The sequence below is a fragment of the Mustela erminea genome, chromosome 2 (assembly GCF_009829155.1).
Source record: "Mustela erminea isolate mMusErm1 chromosome 2, mMusErm1.Pri, whole genome shotgun sequence".
Taxonomy (NCBI): domain Eukaryota; kingdom Metazoa; phylum Chordata; class Mammalia; order Carnivora; family Mustelidae; genus Mustela; species Mustela erminea.
Window position 1 is genome coordinate 98,467,965 of NC_045615.1, and position 19,312 is coordinate 98,487,276.

Genomic DNA, 19,312 nt, shown 5'->3' on the forward strand with positions numbered 1-19,312 from the left:
GTCACCCTGCCAGTGGTCACGCCACCCGTGCAGAGTGGGAACAAGGCTGGAAACAGTGAAATCCAGTGATGCAATGGGGAGGGAAAGCCAAGACTCGAACAGCAAGACAGCAAGGAACAGTAACATCCCTGAGCCACGCACCGAGGAAATAATGGGTGAGAAACAGGGAGTAATGAAGATGAATAACAAGGAAAACGCAATGTAACAACCAGGAGCAACATTCCGTGGCTTCTCAGCTACTCCCCCAGACCCACCTGAGCTGGTGACCATTGTTGGCCCATTTTGTGGCCCACAAAACAGAGGCTCAGGGAGGCTGAGGTCACGCATCCAGCCACAGGTGCCCTCCCTCCCTTGCACACAGCCTCCCACTGCCTCTGTAGGTGTGGGGAAGTGGGGCCTCTGACACCACTACCCAGACAGGTGAGGGGTACAACAGGGGAGGCGTGTCAGCTGTTCCCCTCTGCAGGGATGGAACACTGGGTCAGAGCATACATCGCCTGTTGAGGACAGAGGCTCAGAAGCCTGTGCTGAGGACAGCCCTCCCATTCGACCCCAAATGACAGCCGGGGAGGCCCACCAGCTGCATGAGGGAGATGCAGGGGGACCGCCAGCCAGATTCGCGAATGCAGCTGGAGAACGAATCCTGCAGAGCAGGCCTCCACGTGGGACAGGGGAGCAACCCTGCCTGAGCGTCAGGATGGCCATCAGCCCTGACAGTCACGCTCTCTCCAGTGCTCAGAGATGGTCTTGGAAAGCAGGACCCCTGGACCTCCGAAACTGGGTCAGAGTTAGCGGTGGAATGAAGCAAGCCACAGGGCAGGAGCCAAAGAGGAGACAATTCCCTGGCCTGGGGGCAAGGAGGGTTGGGAGGTGCACAACCAGCCAGAGAAAATATGCAAAGCAAGAACCACAAGGCTTCTCTGGAATTTTCTTAAATATAACTTCTATATAAGGCTTCTATAAATCAAAGGACATCAACACATGGAATCGGTGGGCAAGGAGCACGTGGGGTAAATCTGTCCCCAGCAGACACACCAGACAGAAGCAATGCTTTCAAATCAATAAACAAGTCATGAAAACCCAGCTGGAAAACAGGAGCAGTCGCTTCACACACGGATAAGGAAGAAGCGCAGGGGGTACCAACTGTCAGAGGAAAACCAACTACCACACCCAGGGATTCGTGTTTCACTCTCAAGTCTCAACGGGGGGGAGGGGCACCCGCTGAGACAAATTGGTACATCGGCACATGTCTGGAGAGCAATCTGACCGTATGTAGCGGCAAGGGGCAGGAAGACGCCACAGACTTTCTACGCCTTTGGCGTGGTGACCCTACCAAGAATCTACTCTGAAGACTTAACCCCAGGGGCAAACACAGATCCCTAAGGCAGAGGGGCCATAGGGCCAACTCAACACAGAAAGACACACAGACGTGGGAAAACATAGAATAAACTAGGTATGTCCTTATGTCCTTAGGATATAGTAGAATTCAACGGAAATAGTGTTTTTCAAGCACTTTCCAGAGAAATGATCATAACGTCGTGAAAAAACTAAAACTGCTCATAGGATTCGGGGTAATTTTTATTTCCTTTTGTTTTTCTTCTTATGTTTTTCAAAGTCTCTACAATGAACGGGGCCATGTTTATTATAAGAAAAAAGCGAGCCTGTGGAATTTTTTAAAGAAGCAACAGGATGGAGACGCTCTAGTCAAATGTCCTAGGAAAGAGCAAAAACAGATTTGAGGCAGGCTGAGCTTCCGTGCTGTAGACAAGTCGCTTATTCAGGCTTTCAAGAGCATGGAAGATTCTGGAACAGTGAGTTAAATCTAGACAGGGAACAATAAGCTCTTGAAAAATGCTAACTTTCCCTTTAAAAAGATCTTAAGTTTTCCTGAAAATGTAGGAGAGAAGCCAATAAAAGAGCTGAGGGATGCATGGTTCCAGAACATTCTGCCAAGGACTCTGTTGCGGGCCATGACCCAGCACCCTGGAAATGGCACTGATGGCACTGATGGAATTGGCCCATGTTGTAGGGCCTGGGGGAACACCCCAGAAGACACTTCTCTGGCCCAGACCCTCTGGCTAGTCTGGCACAGCCCCCAGTGCCCCGTCCTTCCATCGGGCTTCTGCTTCACCATGGAATTCGCTCCCTGTGTCCTCAGGGAGATGCAGCTCCATGTGCTTCCTGCCTGGGCCAGCTCTGTGTCGCTCGCAGAGGAGTGAGGCTGCCCCTGAGTGACCTCCTGGCCAGACCGCGGGGCTGGGAGCTCGCAAGCCTAGCACCATGCCTGGTGCTCCCTCCTCTGGCCACTTGCCAGCCCCTGGGGCTGCGGCAGCCCCTGCGGGCCAGCAGACAGGCAGGGAGCTACAGGCCAGCTGCCTCTCCAGGACACTGGCCTCCCTGTCTGCAGAACGGGAGGAATGAGCCCCTGTCCCTGCACTTGAGCCCTGTGGTCTCCATCGTGAAGCCTCTAGACATCGTGAGGGCAGCAGCACCCCAGACATCCAGGAATCTCTATGCTGGAATCTTGGCAAACTTTCCGCCTGCGGGAGACTGGTCTTTTATGTCTGTCCATGTTAAGGGTCTCCCTGCTCTGTCACGCCTGCACTAGCATTAGATCACACTCCATGAGGTCAGCCTGTGACCCGAGGGAGTGATGATCCTGATGTGTTTGCAACTGGCAGACCATGGGCACCACGTGCTAACACCTGGCTGACCCGGTTCTCGCTGCCCTTGGCGTGGGATGGGGGGCCACCGCTGTCCGAAGTCTTGGCCCAGACGCATGGCTGTCCTGATCACCAGCCACCTGCCACGTTTCTCCCTCCTCAGGCCCTCTGCACCTTCTGGAAGCTCCCCAGGAAGGTGGCGCTGTCTCAAGGCCACAGTGGGCCTTCCCTTTCCTTTCCTCAGCTCAGCTTCAATGTTTGAGCAAAGCTGGATAGGGCCCGGGAAGTCATCTTTGTGATGCAAACAAGCAGTGTCCACCGTGGGAAATGCTGGGAGAGCAGGAGACAGAGTCGGTGTCCACCATCTGGACTGGAGAAGGGAGGCAGGTCAAAAACTGAAAAAGCCACATACCTGTTGAAGAATTTCTGATGATTTCCTATCATCCTTGCTGAAGAATGATTCACTTACCAATAATCAACTCTGCAGAGGATCCCAAGGAAGAAAGCCATCCAGCAGCTTGTGACAATAGTTCATTCCTCTGGACATGGCCGAGGAAGCTGGGCTTGCATCTCAAAAACAGCTTTATCAGAAATAGATGTTTGCACCGTCTGGAGCAGCAGAGTCTGGCACAACCCCACGGCCAGCAGCAAGACCTGCCTGAGGGCACGCTGGCTCAGCCCCATGGGGGTCACGCGGCTGGACGGGACAGGGAGCCCACCTCCAAAAACTACGATGGTCCAGCCTCCAAGCTACAAGGCCAGGAGAGCAGGGCACATGAGAGTGTCTGCAGGGTGAAGCCCTGGGGGTGGGGGCGGGGAGAGAATGCACGTGTGTACATCTTTGCTTATATTTTTAAAATTGGAAGGGAAGCTGTAAAAAACTTAAAACCTGTTACCTTTAAGAAGAGCAAGGTGAAGAGATAAACTTCTCTGGATCTACCTTATTTTATAGATTTGATGGGAACCAAACAAATATCTGAGATAATTATACAATTAAATGTCAACGGCCATCTCTCTACATCTTGTGCTCAGTGGGGTCAAATGAGCACTCTGACACCGGTGGCATGGTCGCAGAGAGAGCGATGGTCTTGAGGCAGCTGAAAGCAACCCCGTGACTGTGCTTGCTGGAAGGACAAAGGGGCTGGCTGACCGGCTCTTGGCCAAAATGAGCGGCAAGGAGGTAGAGAACGGGGGCCCTGTGCACGTCTGGCTCTGAGAAATGACTGTAGGACCAGTGTATAACCCACTGGGTCTCCCGCCCACACACCTAGAGGAAAGGAAACCTCTGAGCACACAGACTGTGGACGCAGTTCTGCATGGCAACAGAAAAACGCACAAATGACACCCGCGCACCGGTGGATGAACAGACAGATGGAAGGCAGTCTGTCTGTCCAACGGGACATTATCCAGCCACAGAGAGGAAAGAAGCGCCGTGGACGATTGCTTCGACACTGATGAGCCTTGGAAGCCTCACACTCATGGAACAGACAGGTGTGAGGTTTACATAGCGTGGGTTTCTGCGTATGGGAAGCATCCAGAAGAGGCAAGTCCGTGGTGACAGAGAGGAAGTTAGTGGTCACTGGGGGCAAAGGAGGGGTGGGGAGCAATGGTAGACCCCACGCAGAGCTGCACGGGGCACATGGGCACCTGTCACACGCTGCCAGAGGATCGCAGCCACAGGGGCTGTGTACGGCCTAAACCTCCTCCCCATCCTCCCACCTCCGGCCAGCAGACCCAGCAGGCAAGGCCCCACTGAGGGGACAGGGCTGGGGATTGTGACCATGTAATAGTCGGGGTGACCCCAGTGCCCCCTTTCCCAGTGCAGAGCCTGCAGTAGGCACACGGTGGTCATGAGGGAATGTTCACTGAATCTGCTTCACCGGGAAAGGTCCAGGGTGTGGGGAGCAAGGAAAGGGAGAGCGGCCTTGAGGCAAAAGAGGTGGGTGGATACCAGGGCCCTGCAGACTGCCCCCCACCCCTGGCCCACCCTTCCTGGTTCCCTGCCTCGGGAGGAGCACACAGGAGCTCCCCTGGGGAGAAGAGAGGAGGGGGCAGGAAGACAGAGTCCTGGAGGCACTGCGGGAGAACATAAGAGGGCGGACCCAGGATCCCAGCACAGCCCTCAGGGTTCCATGCCCACTGCTGGGCACCCGCTGGTCTAACTTGTAACCCCCGGTGAGGTGGGTAGCCACGCGGGCAGGTGGGCACTCGCCGAGGCCCCCACAGTGAGTGATGTGGAAAGCAAACTCAGAGGTGGCCGCCGCGCAGTCCCCAGACAGATGAGGATGACCTGGGGCCGGGATGGGCCCCGGCAGTCCAAGGGGGTGGCCAAAGAGCTTGGCACTGGGCCCACATCACCTGAAAGGTGCCTGTAACATCAGAAGCAGGGTGGCCCGGGGCTCACTGGGGACATTTCTCTGTTGGACTAGGCGAGCAGGCTGCTACTGGCTGCTTGACTCCCACATTGGCCTCCCCCCAACCTGAGAGCCCTGCAGGCAACACCTCAGGAACGAGCCCTGGATACCAGGAGAAGAGCCTGGGCGTGGCTAGAGCCAGCTCTTACCTGGAGTCCGACAGGCGCTGAGGCTCCTCCTCGGCCACCTCTCCCTGCTGACTTTCCACCCTGGCCTTCGACGGCTGCCCTGAGTCTGGCGGTCCAGCCTGAGGCTCCCTTTTTGGACTGGCACCATTGGCCGCTCCAGGTGACCTGTCCACTGTGTCCAGCAGAGGCCCCGAGGTGTGTGTCAGGCACTTGGAAGTAGAGGCATCCTCTGAGGGCAATGCCTCCGGCACAGGCCGGGCCTCCTCCCATCTCTCAGTAGAGCCCTTGGCGCTGGCCTTGGCAGAGCCCACGTAAGAGGCGCTAATGACGCTTCTGGGGCCACACTTGTCATGTAGACTCTGGGCGGCGCTGTCCTCCCTGCCGCCACCGCAGGCCCCGCAACACACGCAGGAGTTAAGGAGGCAGCTGGTGGCCGCAGTACTGAGTTTGTGGGAGCCACTGTGTGTCTCCTGGGCCACAGGCCCCGGCAGGGAGATGCCGTCTTCAGAGGCTTCCGGGGTGGTGACGGCAGAGCCCCCTGCAGGGGTTGACTTGGGATTGAAGATAACAGTAGCTGAGAGCTTCATGCCCCCGGTCCGGTGGGCAATCATCTCTGCTGTCTGCGCAGCGTCCCCACCCCCCTCCCAGCCATCCAGGTGCGGCTGCGCATCCAGGCAGCTGCAGGAGTTAGGATCCAGCGCCCACATCTTGTCATGAGGGACGTCGTTGTTATTGCTCATGTCCCCCTCCTCTGCCTCGGAGGGACCGCTACCTCTGGCCTCTCTGTGCCCTCCACCTGGCCCTCTCTCCTGGGGATCAGCGCGGGCTCTGCCTGCCCACCCAGATGGGCCTCCTGGGGCCTCGGCAGCCCCCTCCACGTCATCCATGAAAAATACCCTTCCTTCTTCCTCGTCGCTGCCCGGCCGCAGCCGAGCGCTGCCTGGGGATGCCTCCCCACGGGGGCTACCCTCCACCCCTGGCCGGTGTGCGGGGGACTGGCAGGCGCTGGGCGGGGAGAGGAGGGATGACATCTCATCCCCTGCCCTGTGGACCATGCGGTCGAGCTGCTCTAGCTCCTGGCTGTCGTACTGCATGGAACAGGCCAGCTCTGCCTCCGGGGTCTTGGCCTTGGCTGAGAGTAGCTCCTCGGTGGGTAGGGGTGAGGGAAAGGCGGGTGTCAGGGCGGGGGGTACCGGGGTGTCTGCCCGGATGGGGAATTCCACGTCCTGGGAAATGCAGAGGTTCCTTTCCAGCGTGTGAAGCTCGTCCTCTGTCAGGGTCTGCAGCAAGTCCCTACAAGGGTCAAGACAAAAACCACAGGTAAGGATCCCAAAGGCCACAGCAGCCCCCTGGCCGACAGCAGATGGACACAGCACCCTTGATGTCTGCATCAGCAGAGAAGCAACAAGGGATCAGCCCCTGGCAGTGAAGCGCAGAGGGCACATACTTCCTGCACTAGGAAACGTGGCACGGTTCTACAGGGATCCTCCCCAGCTGCAGGTCAGACCACGGCTGTGGGGAGGGATGACTGCCTTCCCTCGAGGCGTCTTTCTCAAAAGTGAGGTTCTGAAAACTCTTGTGGAAAACAAGGCTGCCCTGATTCTTAGGGACCTGATCATCACGTTAAGAAAACCTTCTACGGGGCGCCTCGGTGGCTCAGTAGGTTAAGCCTCTACCTTCAGCTCAGGTCATGGTCTCAGGGTCCTAGGATTGAGCCCCACATTGGGCTCTCTGCTCAGCAGGGAGCCTGCTCCCCACCCCCTGCCTGCCTCTGCTTACTTGTGATCTCTGTCAAATAAATAAACAAAATCTTAAAAAAAGAAAAAGAAAACCTTCTAGGAGTGAAAACAAAATGCTGCTTCCCATTCTAGGCTCTCACTGTGCACATGTTCTCAAGCACCATCCCTGTGCCAGGTGGGGAGACAGGCAGGCACGGGTCAGGCACGTCTCGCCCTTGGAGGTTACACTGGAAGAGTCACTGTTTCTGTGAATGATGACTGCCTCACAACTACAGCAACTACAACAAAGAAAAATGCCTATCAGCAGGAGGCTTAACCCAGGAAGGTTTCCTGGAGGAAGGGGCACCAAACCAACGACCTGAAGAAGTTAATGTGGCAACGCCTGGGATGGATCTCAAGCAGGTCTACGTGGATGTGCCATGCTCTCGGCCAGTGCAGGTCTGAGTCCAGGCTAAAGAGCCCCGTGCAGTCTCGGAAACGCCAGAAAAATGTACTTCCCAGAAACGCACAGCTTGCAACTCTTCATAAACTGAGCATGCCCATGCGGGCAGCACCTTGATCCAACCGCGGACTGTGAACCAGGCTCACAGGCCCTCACGTGCCCTCCCACTCACCCGTCTGCCATCACCAGCACCCTGACTTCCAAAGACTGAGGCAGTCGCCCTGCATAAATGGGGACGTGCCATCCACACTCTCTAGAGGCAGGCATGGTTTGGCAACACCATGTCTGTATGAAGCACCAGAGGAAATGCAGGAGGCCCAGTTTAATAGGAGTTTCTAATCAACAAGTACTTCTTAAGCATATGAATATTTTTTAGAATAAGAATGTCCCAAATGGGGAGTATGTGGGATATTCTTGCACTCAGAAACTGCTGTTTATCTGAAATTCAAATTCAATAGAAGGTTCTACTGGTTTTGTCTTGTTGGATCTGGTAATGTAGGGTTGGTCAGGGTTGGTTAGGTTCAGTGTCCTGGATGGTTCCGTCTCATGGGTAGGAATCAGTTCCACACCTGTTGGGCTCTGGATGCTCCAGCCACCCTCTCTGAGTGCCTCCCTGAGAAACCTGTAGGTGCCTGGGAGGGGGTGCGCCCAGGGAACATGCGTGCGCCCTGCTGCGGCGTGGGCTCAGAGCGGGTGTGTCCAGGGAACGCGCCTGCGCCCTGATGCGGGGCTCCCGCTGCGCTCTCCAGACTTCCGCTCGTGGCTCTGTGGTCCGTCCGCTGGCACCGCCAGGCACTCCTGGGGTTTTCCACTTTAAACTGCTCAGCCTGCTGACTGATGAAGGGCAGAGCAGCTTACAGGCTTGGCAGCCCTCCTCAGTGCCCTCTGTGAAGCCTTTTCAGATCTTCTGCCCGTTTTTAGTTGGGTTATTTCTGTTGTTCTTACAGATCGACAGGAGTTCTTTATGTTTTGTATTTGAGTTCTTTGTTGGACATGTTCTCCAACTCTCGGGCTTTCCGCCTTCATTCTTGTAACAGTACCTGTGGAACAACTGAAGTTTTAATTTCAATGAAGTGCAATAAATCACATATTCCTTTATGTTTAGTGCTTTTTTGTCCTGTTTAAGCAATCTGCTACTCCAAGTTCATAAAGATGTTCCTGTTGTTTTCCTCGGAAATCTTCATTGTTTTTACTTCCCACGTGCAATTTATCCGGAGTTGACTCTTGTGGGTGATTGTGGTAAGGATCCAGACCTGTTTTTCCTCATGTGGGAATCTGCTGACTCAGCCCATTTATTGGAAAACAGCAACCACCACCCCCCCCCCCACTGCCGGGCTGTGTCTCCTTTGTCTTCAATCAGGGAGGCCCAGATGTGTTGGTCTGTTTCTAAGCTCCATTCTGTTGACACTCCTGGCCCTGCATGACTATCTACAGCAGAAATGCACATGTGTTCACAAGCGTGGTCACACCAGGGTCATTTATGGAAAGAACCAAAGCCCAGCATGTAGAATGTGTAAATAATGCTCTTTCTCTCTAGCGATCTTCTTTCTGGCTAGTTTTGGTCCCTTGCACTTCCACATGAATTTCAGAATTAGTTTGTGAATTTTTACCAAAAGAGACAAAAACCTCATAAGATTCTGATTGAGACAGCACTAAATTCATAGATGGACTGGAAGATAACGGACACCTTTGCAATGTTAAGTTCTCCACTCCTTGACTTGGAATCACTCTCTCTTTACGTCTTTAACATTTCATGCCAGTAACCTCTTGTGACTTTCAACAAAGGCCTTAGACAACTGCAGATAGATGCTGAAGCAGCTGATATTTACTGACATTATTGCAGGTAATATTTAAATTTTTTACTGTGCTAAAACAGCTATGATGTGAAATTTATCATCTTAGCCATTTTGAGGGACGACTCAGTGATATTCACATCCTAGCACCACCATCACCAACATCTACTCCTAGAACACATTCATCTTATAAACCTGAACTCTGTCCCCACAAACACTAATAGCACGCTCCCCACCCCCAGCCTGACACCCACCACCCGCTACCTGTCTCCACGATTCTGACTAGTTCAGGTCCCTTGTGGAGTTGGAATCTCACATAATTTGTCTTTCTGTGGCTGGTCTATTTCACCAAGCATGTCCGTGGGGTTCATCCGTGTGGTGGCAGGAGTCAGGAGTTCCTTCCTTTTTAGGCTGAATAACATTCCATTGTGTGATGGGCCACATTTGGCTTCTCCACTCATCCACCAGTAGACACCTGGTTCGCTTCCATGCCTTAGCTGTTGTGAATAATGCTTCTTGGAACATGGCTAGACACATGTCTCTTTGAGACACTACTTCAAGCTCTTTGTAGAATATACCCAGGCGTGGAATGGCTGGATCATCTGACAATTCTATTTTTCATTTTTTGAGGGACCTCCACAATGTTTTTCCATGGCATTCGCACCATTTTGCACTCCCACCAATGAGGCACAGGATTCTAATTCTCCACATTCTTGCCAACACATGGCGTCTGTTGTTGTTGTTGATTGTTAGTTTTGGAAAGAGCCATCCTACTGGGTTGGAGGTACAATTTCATTGTAAGTTTGATCGGACAAGGAGTGATGAACAATTTTTCCAGAGCTTGCTGGCCACTCACACACTTTCTTGGGAGAAATGTCTCTTCAAATCCTTTGCTCTTTTGAATCAGGTTGTTTGGCTTTTCTTGGTGAATTTTAGGAGTTCTCTATAGATTCTGGATGTCGATCCTTTATCAGGTATAAGATGTGAGAATATTTTCTCCAACCTGTGGGCTGCCTCTCTACTCTGTTGAGAGTGTCTCACGTTGTACAAAATTTAAAAACTTTCAAGTCTAATTTGTCTATTTTTTCCTCTTGTCGCCTGTGCCTTTGGTGTCCTGTCCAAGAAATAATTTCCAAAACGCAACATGAGGGGTGCCTTGGTGGCTCAGTGGGTTAAGCCTCTGCCTTCAGCTCAGGTCATGGTCTCAGGGTCCTGGTATCGAGCCCCACATCAGGCTCTCTGCCCAGCGGGGAGCCTGCTTCCCCCCCATACCCCTCTGCCTGACTCTGCCTACTTGTGATCTCTCTGTCAAATAAATAAATAAAAATCTTTTTAAAAAATGCAATGTGATAGAGCACTTGTCCAAGATGGTCTTGTAGGAGTTCTATTGTCTCAGTTCTCACATTTCTGTCCTGGGTCCACTCTCTGTCATTTTTGTGTACGGTTTCCACTTCAAGTGTGTGTGTATATATCTTTCCACTTCATGTGTGTGTGTATATATATCTCTCTCTCTTATCAGATTAAGGAAATCACCACTGATGTTTTCATCATAAAATAGGTATTGAATTTTTCAAATTCTTATGCTGCAATTTCAAAATGATTCAGTTTTTCTTCTTTTAAAAAATTAATGAAGCAAAACATTGCTTTTATTTCCAAACGCTAACGATGCTATGTGTCATCTGAACTCCACAAGACATGGTGGTGATCGTTCTGCACAAAGCACACTTCTTACCCACCCACACCGACTCCTTCAGTCTCTCCTGCATTTCCACATTTGTATCTGGGCGTTTGCCTTTGCCTGAAGAACTCCGATTAGTGTTTCTCTGTGGGCAGGCCGCTGCTGAATGCCTTCAGGTCTGCTTTTCAATAACTCACCATTTTGCCTTCATGCTGGGTGGATGTTTTCTTCCAGCCCTTGAAATAGCATCACTCCATTGCCTTTGGGCTCCCATTGTTCATTTCTCAGGAGACAGCTATCAATCTTACATTCTTTTCCCAGAAATATGTCCTTTTTCTCTGGCCATTTAAGATTTGTTTCTCTGTTTTCAGCAGTTTTACTTTGATATACTAAGTCTGTTTCTGTCTTCCTTGTAGTTCTTGAGCCTCCTGGGTCTGTGGGCAGAGATCTCTCTTCAGTTTTGGAAAATTCCTTCTTCTTCTTCTTCTTCTTTTTTTAAGATTTGATTTTTTAAAGTGATCTCCACACCCAGCATTGGGCTCAAACTCAAGAGTGGCAGGCCCGCCCACCCAGACTGAGCCAGCTGGGTGCCCCTCTTTTCTTCCTTCTAATTCCAGTCACGTACGTCAGACCTCAGAGCATGCTGCACCTGTCTCTGATGCTCTGGACTGTTTCCCCTGCCCATGTCCCAGTGCCCAGTGTCCCCCATCTGGACCAAGCACCTATCACAGGACCCAGGCTGTGCCTCACCCACCCCTAGGGCCAGTGACTCTCCAAGGACCACCCTGTTGGGCCTTTCCCTGCCATCTTATTTTTTTTTAAGATTTTATTTATTTATTTGACAGAGAGAGATCACAAGTAGGCAGAGAGGCAGGCAGAGGGGTGGGGGAGGCAGGCTCCCTGCTGAGCAGAGTGCCTGATGCAGGGCTTGATCCCAGGACCCTGGGATCATGACCTGAGCTTTAGGTTTAGAGGCTTTAACCCACTGAGCCACCCAGGCACCCCTCTCCCTCCCATCTTGATTCACAGCATGTTGGCTCTTGCAGGGGCCAAGGGCAGCTGGGAGCAGGGGACTCTCCAGCTGTCTGCCTGAACTGGCACCAGGAAAGGGAAGCCAGCGCTGGCTGCCCTGGGCTAGGCTGTCCTGCTGGACCCAGGAACTCCACATGGAAGTCCACAGGGTCATCAGTTCCACCAAAAGCACAGAAGGGAGCTTACAGAGACTGGGACCACGGTAAGAAAGACCTTGGAGTCTGAGGCCACGGGGCCAGGAGGAGTTCAGAGGACAAGGGCCCACAGCCTCCTGCTGTGCCATCTGTCCAGGGCCACCTGGGAGGGCTCCGGGACAGTGGGAAATAAGGGTTTGTGGGGAGGCCCAAGATGGAGGAGGCTGGCTTGAGGCCTGTTGTTGCTGAAAGCCGAGGGGAGCCCCTTAGAGCAAAGGACAGTCACCCACAGCAGACACCTCCAGGCCACCAGGGCAGCACACAGGGGGCCGAGGACATCAATGCCACCTGGACCCATTGCCCGGGACTGCTGGGGGAGCCAGGACAAGTCACAGCAGGGGAGGAGCCCTGGTGCTCAAGACTGCAGGGCACCTCGGCTCTATACTGGTGGGAGCACCCACGAAAGCCCAAGCAAGCACCCGTCCCTGCATGGGCCCCAGCCGCAGCCCTATCACCGCCCTCCCAGGGCCCACCCCTCCCCTGCAGTCTGTGTGGCCCTGGGGGGGCACCCGTGTCATCCCGTTCCCAGCCTCTCCCTCTCGCACAGAGGGCCCAGGGCCAGAGCTTTCAGCATGGTGGCTGCAGTCATGTGACTGGCAGTTTGTGCCCAAGGTCATGCTGTTACCCAAGCACAAAGAGCTGGGTTCTGAGGGGAGACAAGGGTGTATGTGGGTTTACACGGGGGCTTGAAACACTATGAACCAGTAACTACAGACGAAGACCAAGGCACACCTTTGCCTGGAGCAGAGAGGACCGGGAAGAACCCACCTGTCCTCACAGAAAGGAGGGCTGGGGCCCAACAGCTACGACAGCAACCCCCCCTACCCTCCCCCGCCCTCCCGGAGCAGCCGCTTCCCACCTTATTTTTCGCAGCAGCGTGTGGAAGGGCCGGAATAGCTCGGACATGTCTTCTGCCTTGCGGTCCAAGTTCAGAGGTCCATCTGCATAGACCACGAGGCCACTGCATTCAAGACAAAAGCCAGGATGGGGTGAGGCCCTGCAGCCCCCCCAGGACAAGCCCAGACCACAGCCAGGGGCTCTGAGACCACACACACCTCACCTCTTGTGACTGAATCTTAAATACATTTAGAAAAATGCACTGAAAATTGCCAGACTTGATCATCTTCTGAAGCTGATTAGGGGATGTTCACTTGAGGGATCATAAAATAATCATAAAAATTTATCTGTTCACATCCCTGCTGCAATCAAAAAAATCAGCATCAAGATTTGTTACTAAAACTAACTCCTTGGAAATGGAAACTTCAGTTTTGTGTTTAAATGTAACACACATGCAGAAGCTTTTGTGAATTAGTGGGGTGCCCCTACCACAGATGTGACGGGAAAGTGGAAAGTGATAGCCGGGGCCCCTGCTACCCACGCACCCATAGCTCTGCACCAAGGCACACAGACACTTGAGCCTTGGGGGCTGGGCCCTGGCGGGGTCCCACAAGGGCCGGAGGAGCATCTCAGGGACCTTTGTCGCAAATAGGGTGGGACTTCTCCCAGACATGCCTCCAAGCGGTCCTCCCAGCCTCCCACCGGACTCCCGGAATTGGCCCTCACTCACCCGGCTCCACACTGAGTCCTTCCAACTCCCTGACCACAGCCTCTCCTGCCTCCCAGACCACACCAGCTGTGACAATGCAGTACCCCCCAACTGCCAGCCCTGCCCACCTGGAACCCTGGGAGGTCCCCCACAGTGAGCTGTGTGCTTCGTGGCTCCCCTGACCTTTGCCCAGCCTGTCTCCAAGCCCCCTTTCCCTTGTAGAGGTCTGGCTCCTGCTCCCTCACTCTTCAAGCCTGGAGACAGCCTTGTCACCCCCAGGAAGGACAGACCCTCTCTCCTCAGTCCCACGGCTGAGCCCCATGTGGCTCTGCTCAGATGCCCTTCCAGGAGGTCCCCATTCCACAGGCAGCACCTCATTTATTCCCTATGGCAATCTTGCCATGCACTGCCCAGCCCCAAGCATGCCCACCATCCTGTCCAGACCTGCTTCTCCTAGAGCAGGACCATCCTTGGAGGACCCTTCTGGGGGGTACCTCCTCCTGGGGCCCCAAGACCAGACAGCTCACATCGAGGGGCCACCCAGGGAATGACCCCCCCATACACACACACAGTGACTACTCCTTGCGTCCTTGTCAGAGCACAGGGGAGGGACTTGCAGATTTGTTTGCATGAATGAAGAACTGCCCCCGTGTCTCTCTCTGCAAATGAACAGAATCTCATCGCTGCACTGGGGTCAGGTCATCACCACCCAACATGGAGTCCTCGTTGGCTCAGGAACGTGTCCAGTACAGGGAGAGAAATTGGTAAAACTGAATGGACTGTTTTCCCTTTAAAAGGTTAGATTTCACGTGCACAAAGGAAGATTCAAAAGTCACAGGAAAATCATGGGCTGTGCTACCTCCTCTGGCAGCTGGAGGGTTGGGGCTGCCAGGAGCAGCTGTGTCCTGGACATAGGTCTGGATGGAGAGCAGAGGACAACCTGGCCAGCCTTCCATTCCTTCCAGTATGTTTTATGGATCTGACACAAGCTGACAGTTCCAGTTAAATTAACAGTGTTTGGGGGACAACTTCCCAAGATAGAACCTTAACTTCATCGTTGAGTCAGTGTTCTCAGCACAAAGGCCGTGAAAAGGGGCCCTGCCCGGGCTTCCTGGCAATCTTGTCCTTCAGAAAGCAGCAAAGGGGGCAGGAAGGGAGCCTAACTCTGCTCCTGGGTCCCAGGGAGGACACTAGCTGCCCCATCAGTGCCCTGAGAACAAGGCCTGGGGCTGACTGGCTGGTCGGGAGACTCAGAAACAAAACCAGTACTTAGGAGGGCTCCCAGCACAGGACCATCCCAGGCCACAGAGGCCGGTGCTCCTGCCACTGCTGAGGAGGGCAAGGCAGCCCCCAGGGCTGAGCCTGGCAGAGATGGAGGGAGAAAGGGTTGCTGGGCACACTCAGAGTCAGGGATGGGTGGCTGGCTAGAGTGGGCACCAGGCAAATGCCCAGCCTGAGAGGAAATATGAATCCCCACTCCCATTCTTCTAGTCACCTTTTCACTGTTTCATAATGTCCTTTAATGCACAAAAGTTTTTAATTTTGATGAAGTTCAATTTACCTATCTCTTCATTTGTCACTCGTGCTTTTTGTATCAAATCTAAGAATCTACTGCCAAGCCAGGGAATGTGAAGATTTACCTCCTGTACTAGTCAGAGTCCTCCAGAGAAATAGAACAAATGTAGTGTGTGTGTGTGTGTGTGTGTGTGTGTGTGTGTGTGTGTGTGTAGGGAAGGGGGAGAGCTTGGGTGGTTGGTTGGTTTGTTGGGTTTATTTATTTATTTTGGAGAGAAAGAGATTTTGAGGAACTGGTTCCCATGACTGTGGATGGCGGCCACGTCCAAACTCTGCAGAGTAGGAGGGCAGGCTAGAAACCTAGAGACTCGGAAGAGTTGATGCTGCAGCTTAAGTCTGAAGACAGTCTGGAGGTAGAATTCCCTTTCACTTGGGGAACTCTGTTTTCCCTTAAGGTTTTCAACTGATTGGGCGAGGCCCACCCACATTATGAAGGGTAAGCTACCTTACTCAAGATCAAAATTTAAATGTTAATCTCATTTTAAAAATAGCTTAGAGCAATATCCAAACTAGTGTTTGACCAAATATCTGGGTACTATGGCCTAGACAAGTGGACACATAAAATTAATCATTACAGGGCCCAACTCTGCTCTTCTGGTATACAGCCATCCAGTTGTTCCAGCATCATTTGTTGAAGAGACTAACTTCCTCATTGAATGGCCGTGGCCCCCTTGTCAAAAACCAGTTGGCTATTGATATTTGGCTTATTTCTGTTGTCTTGATTTTTTTTCCGTTCGTCTATTCTTATGACAGTACCACACTTTGGATTATCATAACTTTGTAGTAAATTCTGAAATCGAGACATACGAGTCCTCCAACTTTGTTTTTCTTTTTCGACATTGTTTGGGCTATTCAAAGCTTCCATATGAATTTGAGGATCTTTTCCATTTCTGCAAAAAAAGAAAGGCCAAGGTAGTTTTTATAGGAAATGTATTGAATCTATATATAACTTTGGGAAGTATCACCATCTTAACTATAGCAAGCCTTCCAATCCATGAATATGGGCTATCTTTTCATTTAATTAGGTCTTTAGCTATTTTCAGGAATGTCCTATAATTTTCAGTGTACATGTTTTCCACCTCCTTGGTTAAATTTACTCCTCAGTACTTTTTTCTTTAGGATGTTATTGGAAATTTCTTCTTTAAAGTAATATTTAATTACATACGATGGACTATTCTTCAAGACTGAAGTTTCTACATGCCATGTAGATGAACCATGAAAAACATGATGCTCAGTGAAATAACCGAGATACAAAAGGACAAATATTGTATAATGACTCAATTTATATGAGGTCCCTAGAGGAGTCAAACTCACAGAGAAAAAGTAGACTGGAGGGTACCGGGGGCCGGGGGAGGGAGTAGAGAATTAGCATTTAGTGGAAACAGCATTTCTGTTCGGGATGATGGGAAAGTTCTGGACACGGTGGTCAGGGTGGTTCAACAGTGTGAATGTGCTAACTGCTGCTGATGTATACTCAAAAAGGGTGAAAGTGGTAAATTTTGTGTTATGTCTATTTTACCACACTAAAAAAAATTAACATTTATTGCTTTGATTCTGTTTACAGAAGTTATAATTATCATGTCAAGAGGTCATGTTAAGTAGAGACACAGTGTTTGGTATAATTTTTCATAGTGCACTAGGGACGTTTTCCATGGCTTTTTGGGATTTTTCACCAATGTTACCTAAACACCTGGAGTATTGTTTTTTGTTTTGTTTTTTTACATATTTCATTTATTCATTTGAGAGAGAGAGAGAGAGCACAAGCAGGGGGAGAGGCAGATGGAGAGGGAAAAGCAGAGTCTCCATTGAGCAGGGAGCCCGATGCAGGACTTGATCCCAGGACCCTGGGAACATGACCTGAGCCGAAGGCAGACGCTTAACCGTTTGAGCCACCCAGGCATCCTGAAGTATTGTTTTTAAACAATCCCTTAATTCTGAATATCTAGCCCCTCAGATTTTCATGATTAAAAATAAACTTCAGTAAAAATCTTTAAATACAGATGATGCCCTGTCAAGTCAATGCAACCAAATCCTGCAAAAGTTGTGCTGCCACCCGCCAAGTGCTCAGGCCTCTGAGAGAAAACAGGCCGTGAACACTCCTTAGGGTAGCGCTTCCAGGCACATGGGGAGATGTGAAAATAACACAAATCCTATTTATATGAAACATCACAAACAGGCAAACCTACAGACACAGAAACAGATCTGGGGTCTCCTGGTGCTAGGTAGGCGGGATTGTAGGGGGTGGAGGTGACAGCTAAGGAGGGAGGGGTATCCTTTTGGGGGGACGAAAATGTTCTGAAATTAATGGTGATAGCTGTGCACGCCTGTAAATTTACTGAAAACCATTACATTGTACACTTTAAGTGTACACACTCGAGTACACACACGACCGTGCTAGAGGTGAGCACCTGTGGGAGAAGGGCTGCAGGCCAGGAAGGTTGTGTGGCGATTGGAAGACTGGGAAGGGACTGGGCAGGGGGCTGTCTCTGGTGGTGAAGCACGTGGGCAAAGAAACAATGGGAGGCCAGAGACCCCCATGGGGCAGCAACTTCTGGAAAATTCTGGTAGTAGGACCACAGGATAGATGTGGTGGCAGGGAGTGTGAAAATGAGAGAGAGGAAGTAGAGTGACCAGTGAGGATGTGATGCTAAGTCGTGGGCCTGGCCCAGGGGCACAGGTGAAGTGGAGGGGGGCAGGGTTTCAGGGCTGGCACCCGAGTGGGCGTGGACAAGACCAAACCCCTGTCCAGCCCCATGGACACCCAGCACCTGGCCCGGCCAGCCTCTTCCTGAGCCTCCTCTAAGCCTCCAGGCCCCCCCCTTCACAGCCCTCCCCCAATCCCGGCCAATCTCCCGGAGCTCCTCTTACCGCCTCTACCTCAGGGGGGCCTCCCCAGGGCCACAAAGCTCAGTGGTCATCAGGCACAAGCAGGGCTGGGTTGGGCCCCATCCAGCCGCTCCACACCTGTCTCCTCACCTGTGATGGGCCCACAGATGCCATGCCACCTTGAGGGGGAGTTTCTCCTGGGAGAGCTCAGAGCAGGGTGGGTGGGAAGGGGCTGGAGCTCCTAGAGGCAGGAGGGGGGGCTGGTGCAGTAGGGAGGCCTCACGCCCAGATCCCCCTCTGCTCTCACTGTTCCCTGAGAGTCACCTGGAGCCCCAGGAACCCACAGCACAGATGTGACCCTTGAAGGCTGCTGTTTCCAGAGTGTTGGCTTCCCTGCCACATGTGACCCATGACCCCACCCCTCCTCCCTCCAGCCAGAGGTGCTGCCTCCACCCCTTTGCAGCCACCTGACCAGCTCCCACCCCAGCTTCCAGGGTTCTGCTCCAGGACTGGGGACCCGCCCCTCATGCTCACAGCTCTTGTCCTCTCTAGAGGGGCTCTGCTCCGGGTCCTATCCTACCCCAGCATCCAGAAAAACCCACAGCAACTTCTTATCTCTCCTACCTGTACACTTGCCCCAGAGGTGTCCTGGCATCCCTGGGGATAAGCACAGGGCAGGTACACAGCAGGGGCTCAACATAGGCTCGCTGGGCAGATACAGGACCCAGCAAGTCCTGGAGTGACCCTGAAGGGGGAGGCTCTGGGGACAGCTGCTTACTGCTCTACCCCTCCTTCCATAGGATGGAGAACTTCAGTTACAGTTTCGTATACCTTAAAGCCCCAGACGCAGAGCCTGGCTCTGAGGGAGGGCCCGTGAGGGTCAGAGGTGGCCCTGGGGCCATCGTGTGGCCTCCCTCCAGGCACAGCCAAGCCAAAAACCTCTGTTCCCTCAACTCTGGGCTTTGGGTCCCTGCCTCTGCTCCTACTTCCCAGCGGGCCTCCCTGCACCTGCTCTCCCTTCACTCCAACTCCAAAACTAGCCTACCTTCACTGTGACTCAGAGCCTTTCCACCTGTCCTGGGGGATTCCAAGAGGCCCCCACACACTGTTGCCAGGAGAGGGGCACAAGGACAAAGGCCCAGCCGTGGGACCTTCACTTTCCTTCCCAGGACCAGGGGACAGAGAAGGAGCAGAAGTCAGATATCCACTGGGCAGCTGCAGTCGGCACAAAGGGCGCAGTGACGCTGGTCAGGGAAAAGTGATCTTGGGGGGCTACTCAGTG

The 19,312-nt window shown here is 52.6% G+C and overlaps 1 protein-coding gene across 13 annotated transcripts in view; it reads right to left on the reverse strand.

Annotated features, from left to right (window-relative positions):
• ZFYVE28 (zinc finger FYVE-type containing 28) overlaps positions 1 to 19,312 on the reverse strand; it is a 109,339-nt gene that overhangs the window by 21,124 nt on the left and 68,903 nt on the right. For 6 of the 13 annotated variants that reach the window (XR_004283333.1, XM_032333610.1, XM_032333608.1 and 3 more), the window contains 2 exons: positions 12,943 to 13,044; positions 5,227 to 6,498 (listed from right to left, as the gene is read on the reverse strand). Coding sequence is in view for 9 of the 13 variants with exons in the window: in XM_032333610.1 (XP_032189501.1) it covers positions 5,227 to 6,498; positions 12,943 to 13,044 (1,374 nt within the window). In the remaining 4 variants the exon portion in view is untranslated. Of the gene's footprint in view, positions 1 to 1,560; positions 4,181 to 5,226; positions 6,499 to 12,942; positions 13,045 to 16,008; positions 16,095 to 19,312 lie in introns of those variants that run through there. The other 7 variants (XR_004283332.1, XM_032333615.1, XM_032333613.1 and 4 more) reach the window with 7 other exon arrangements.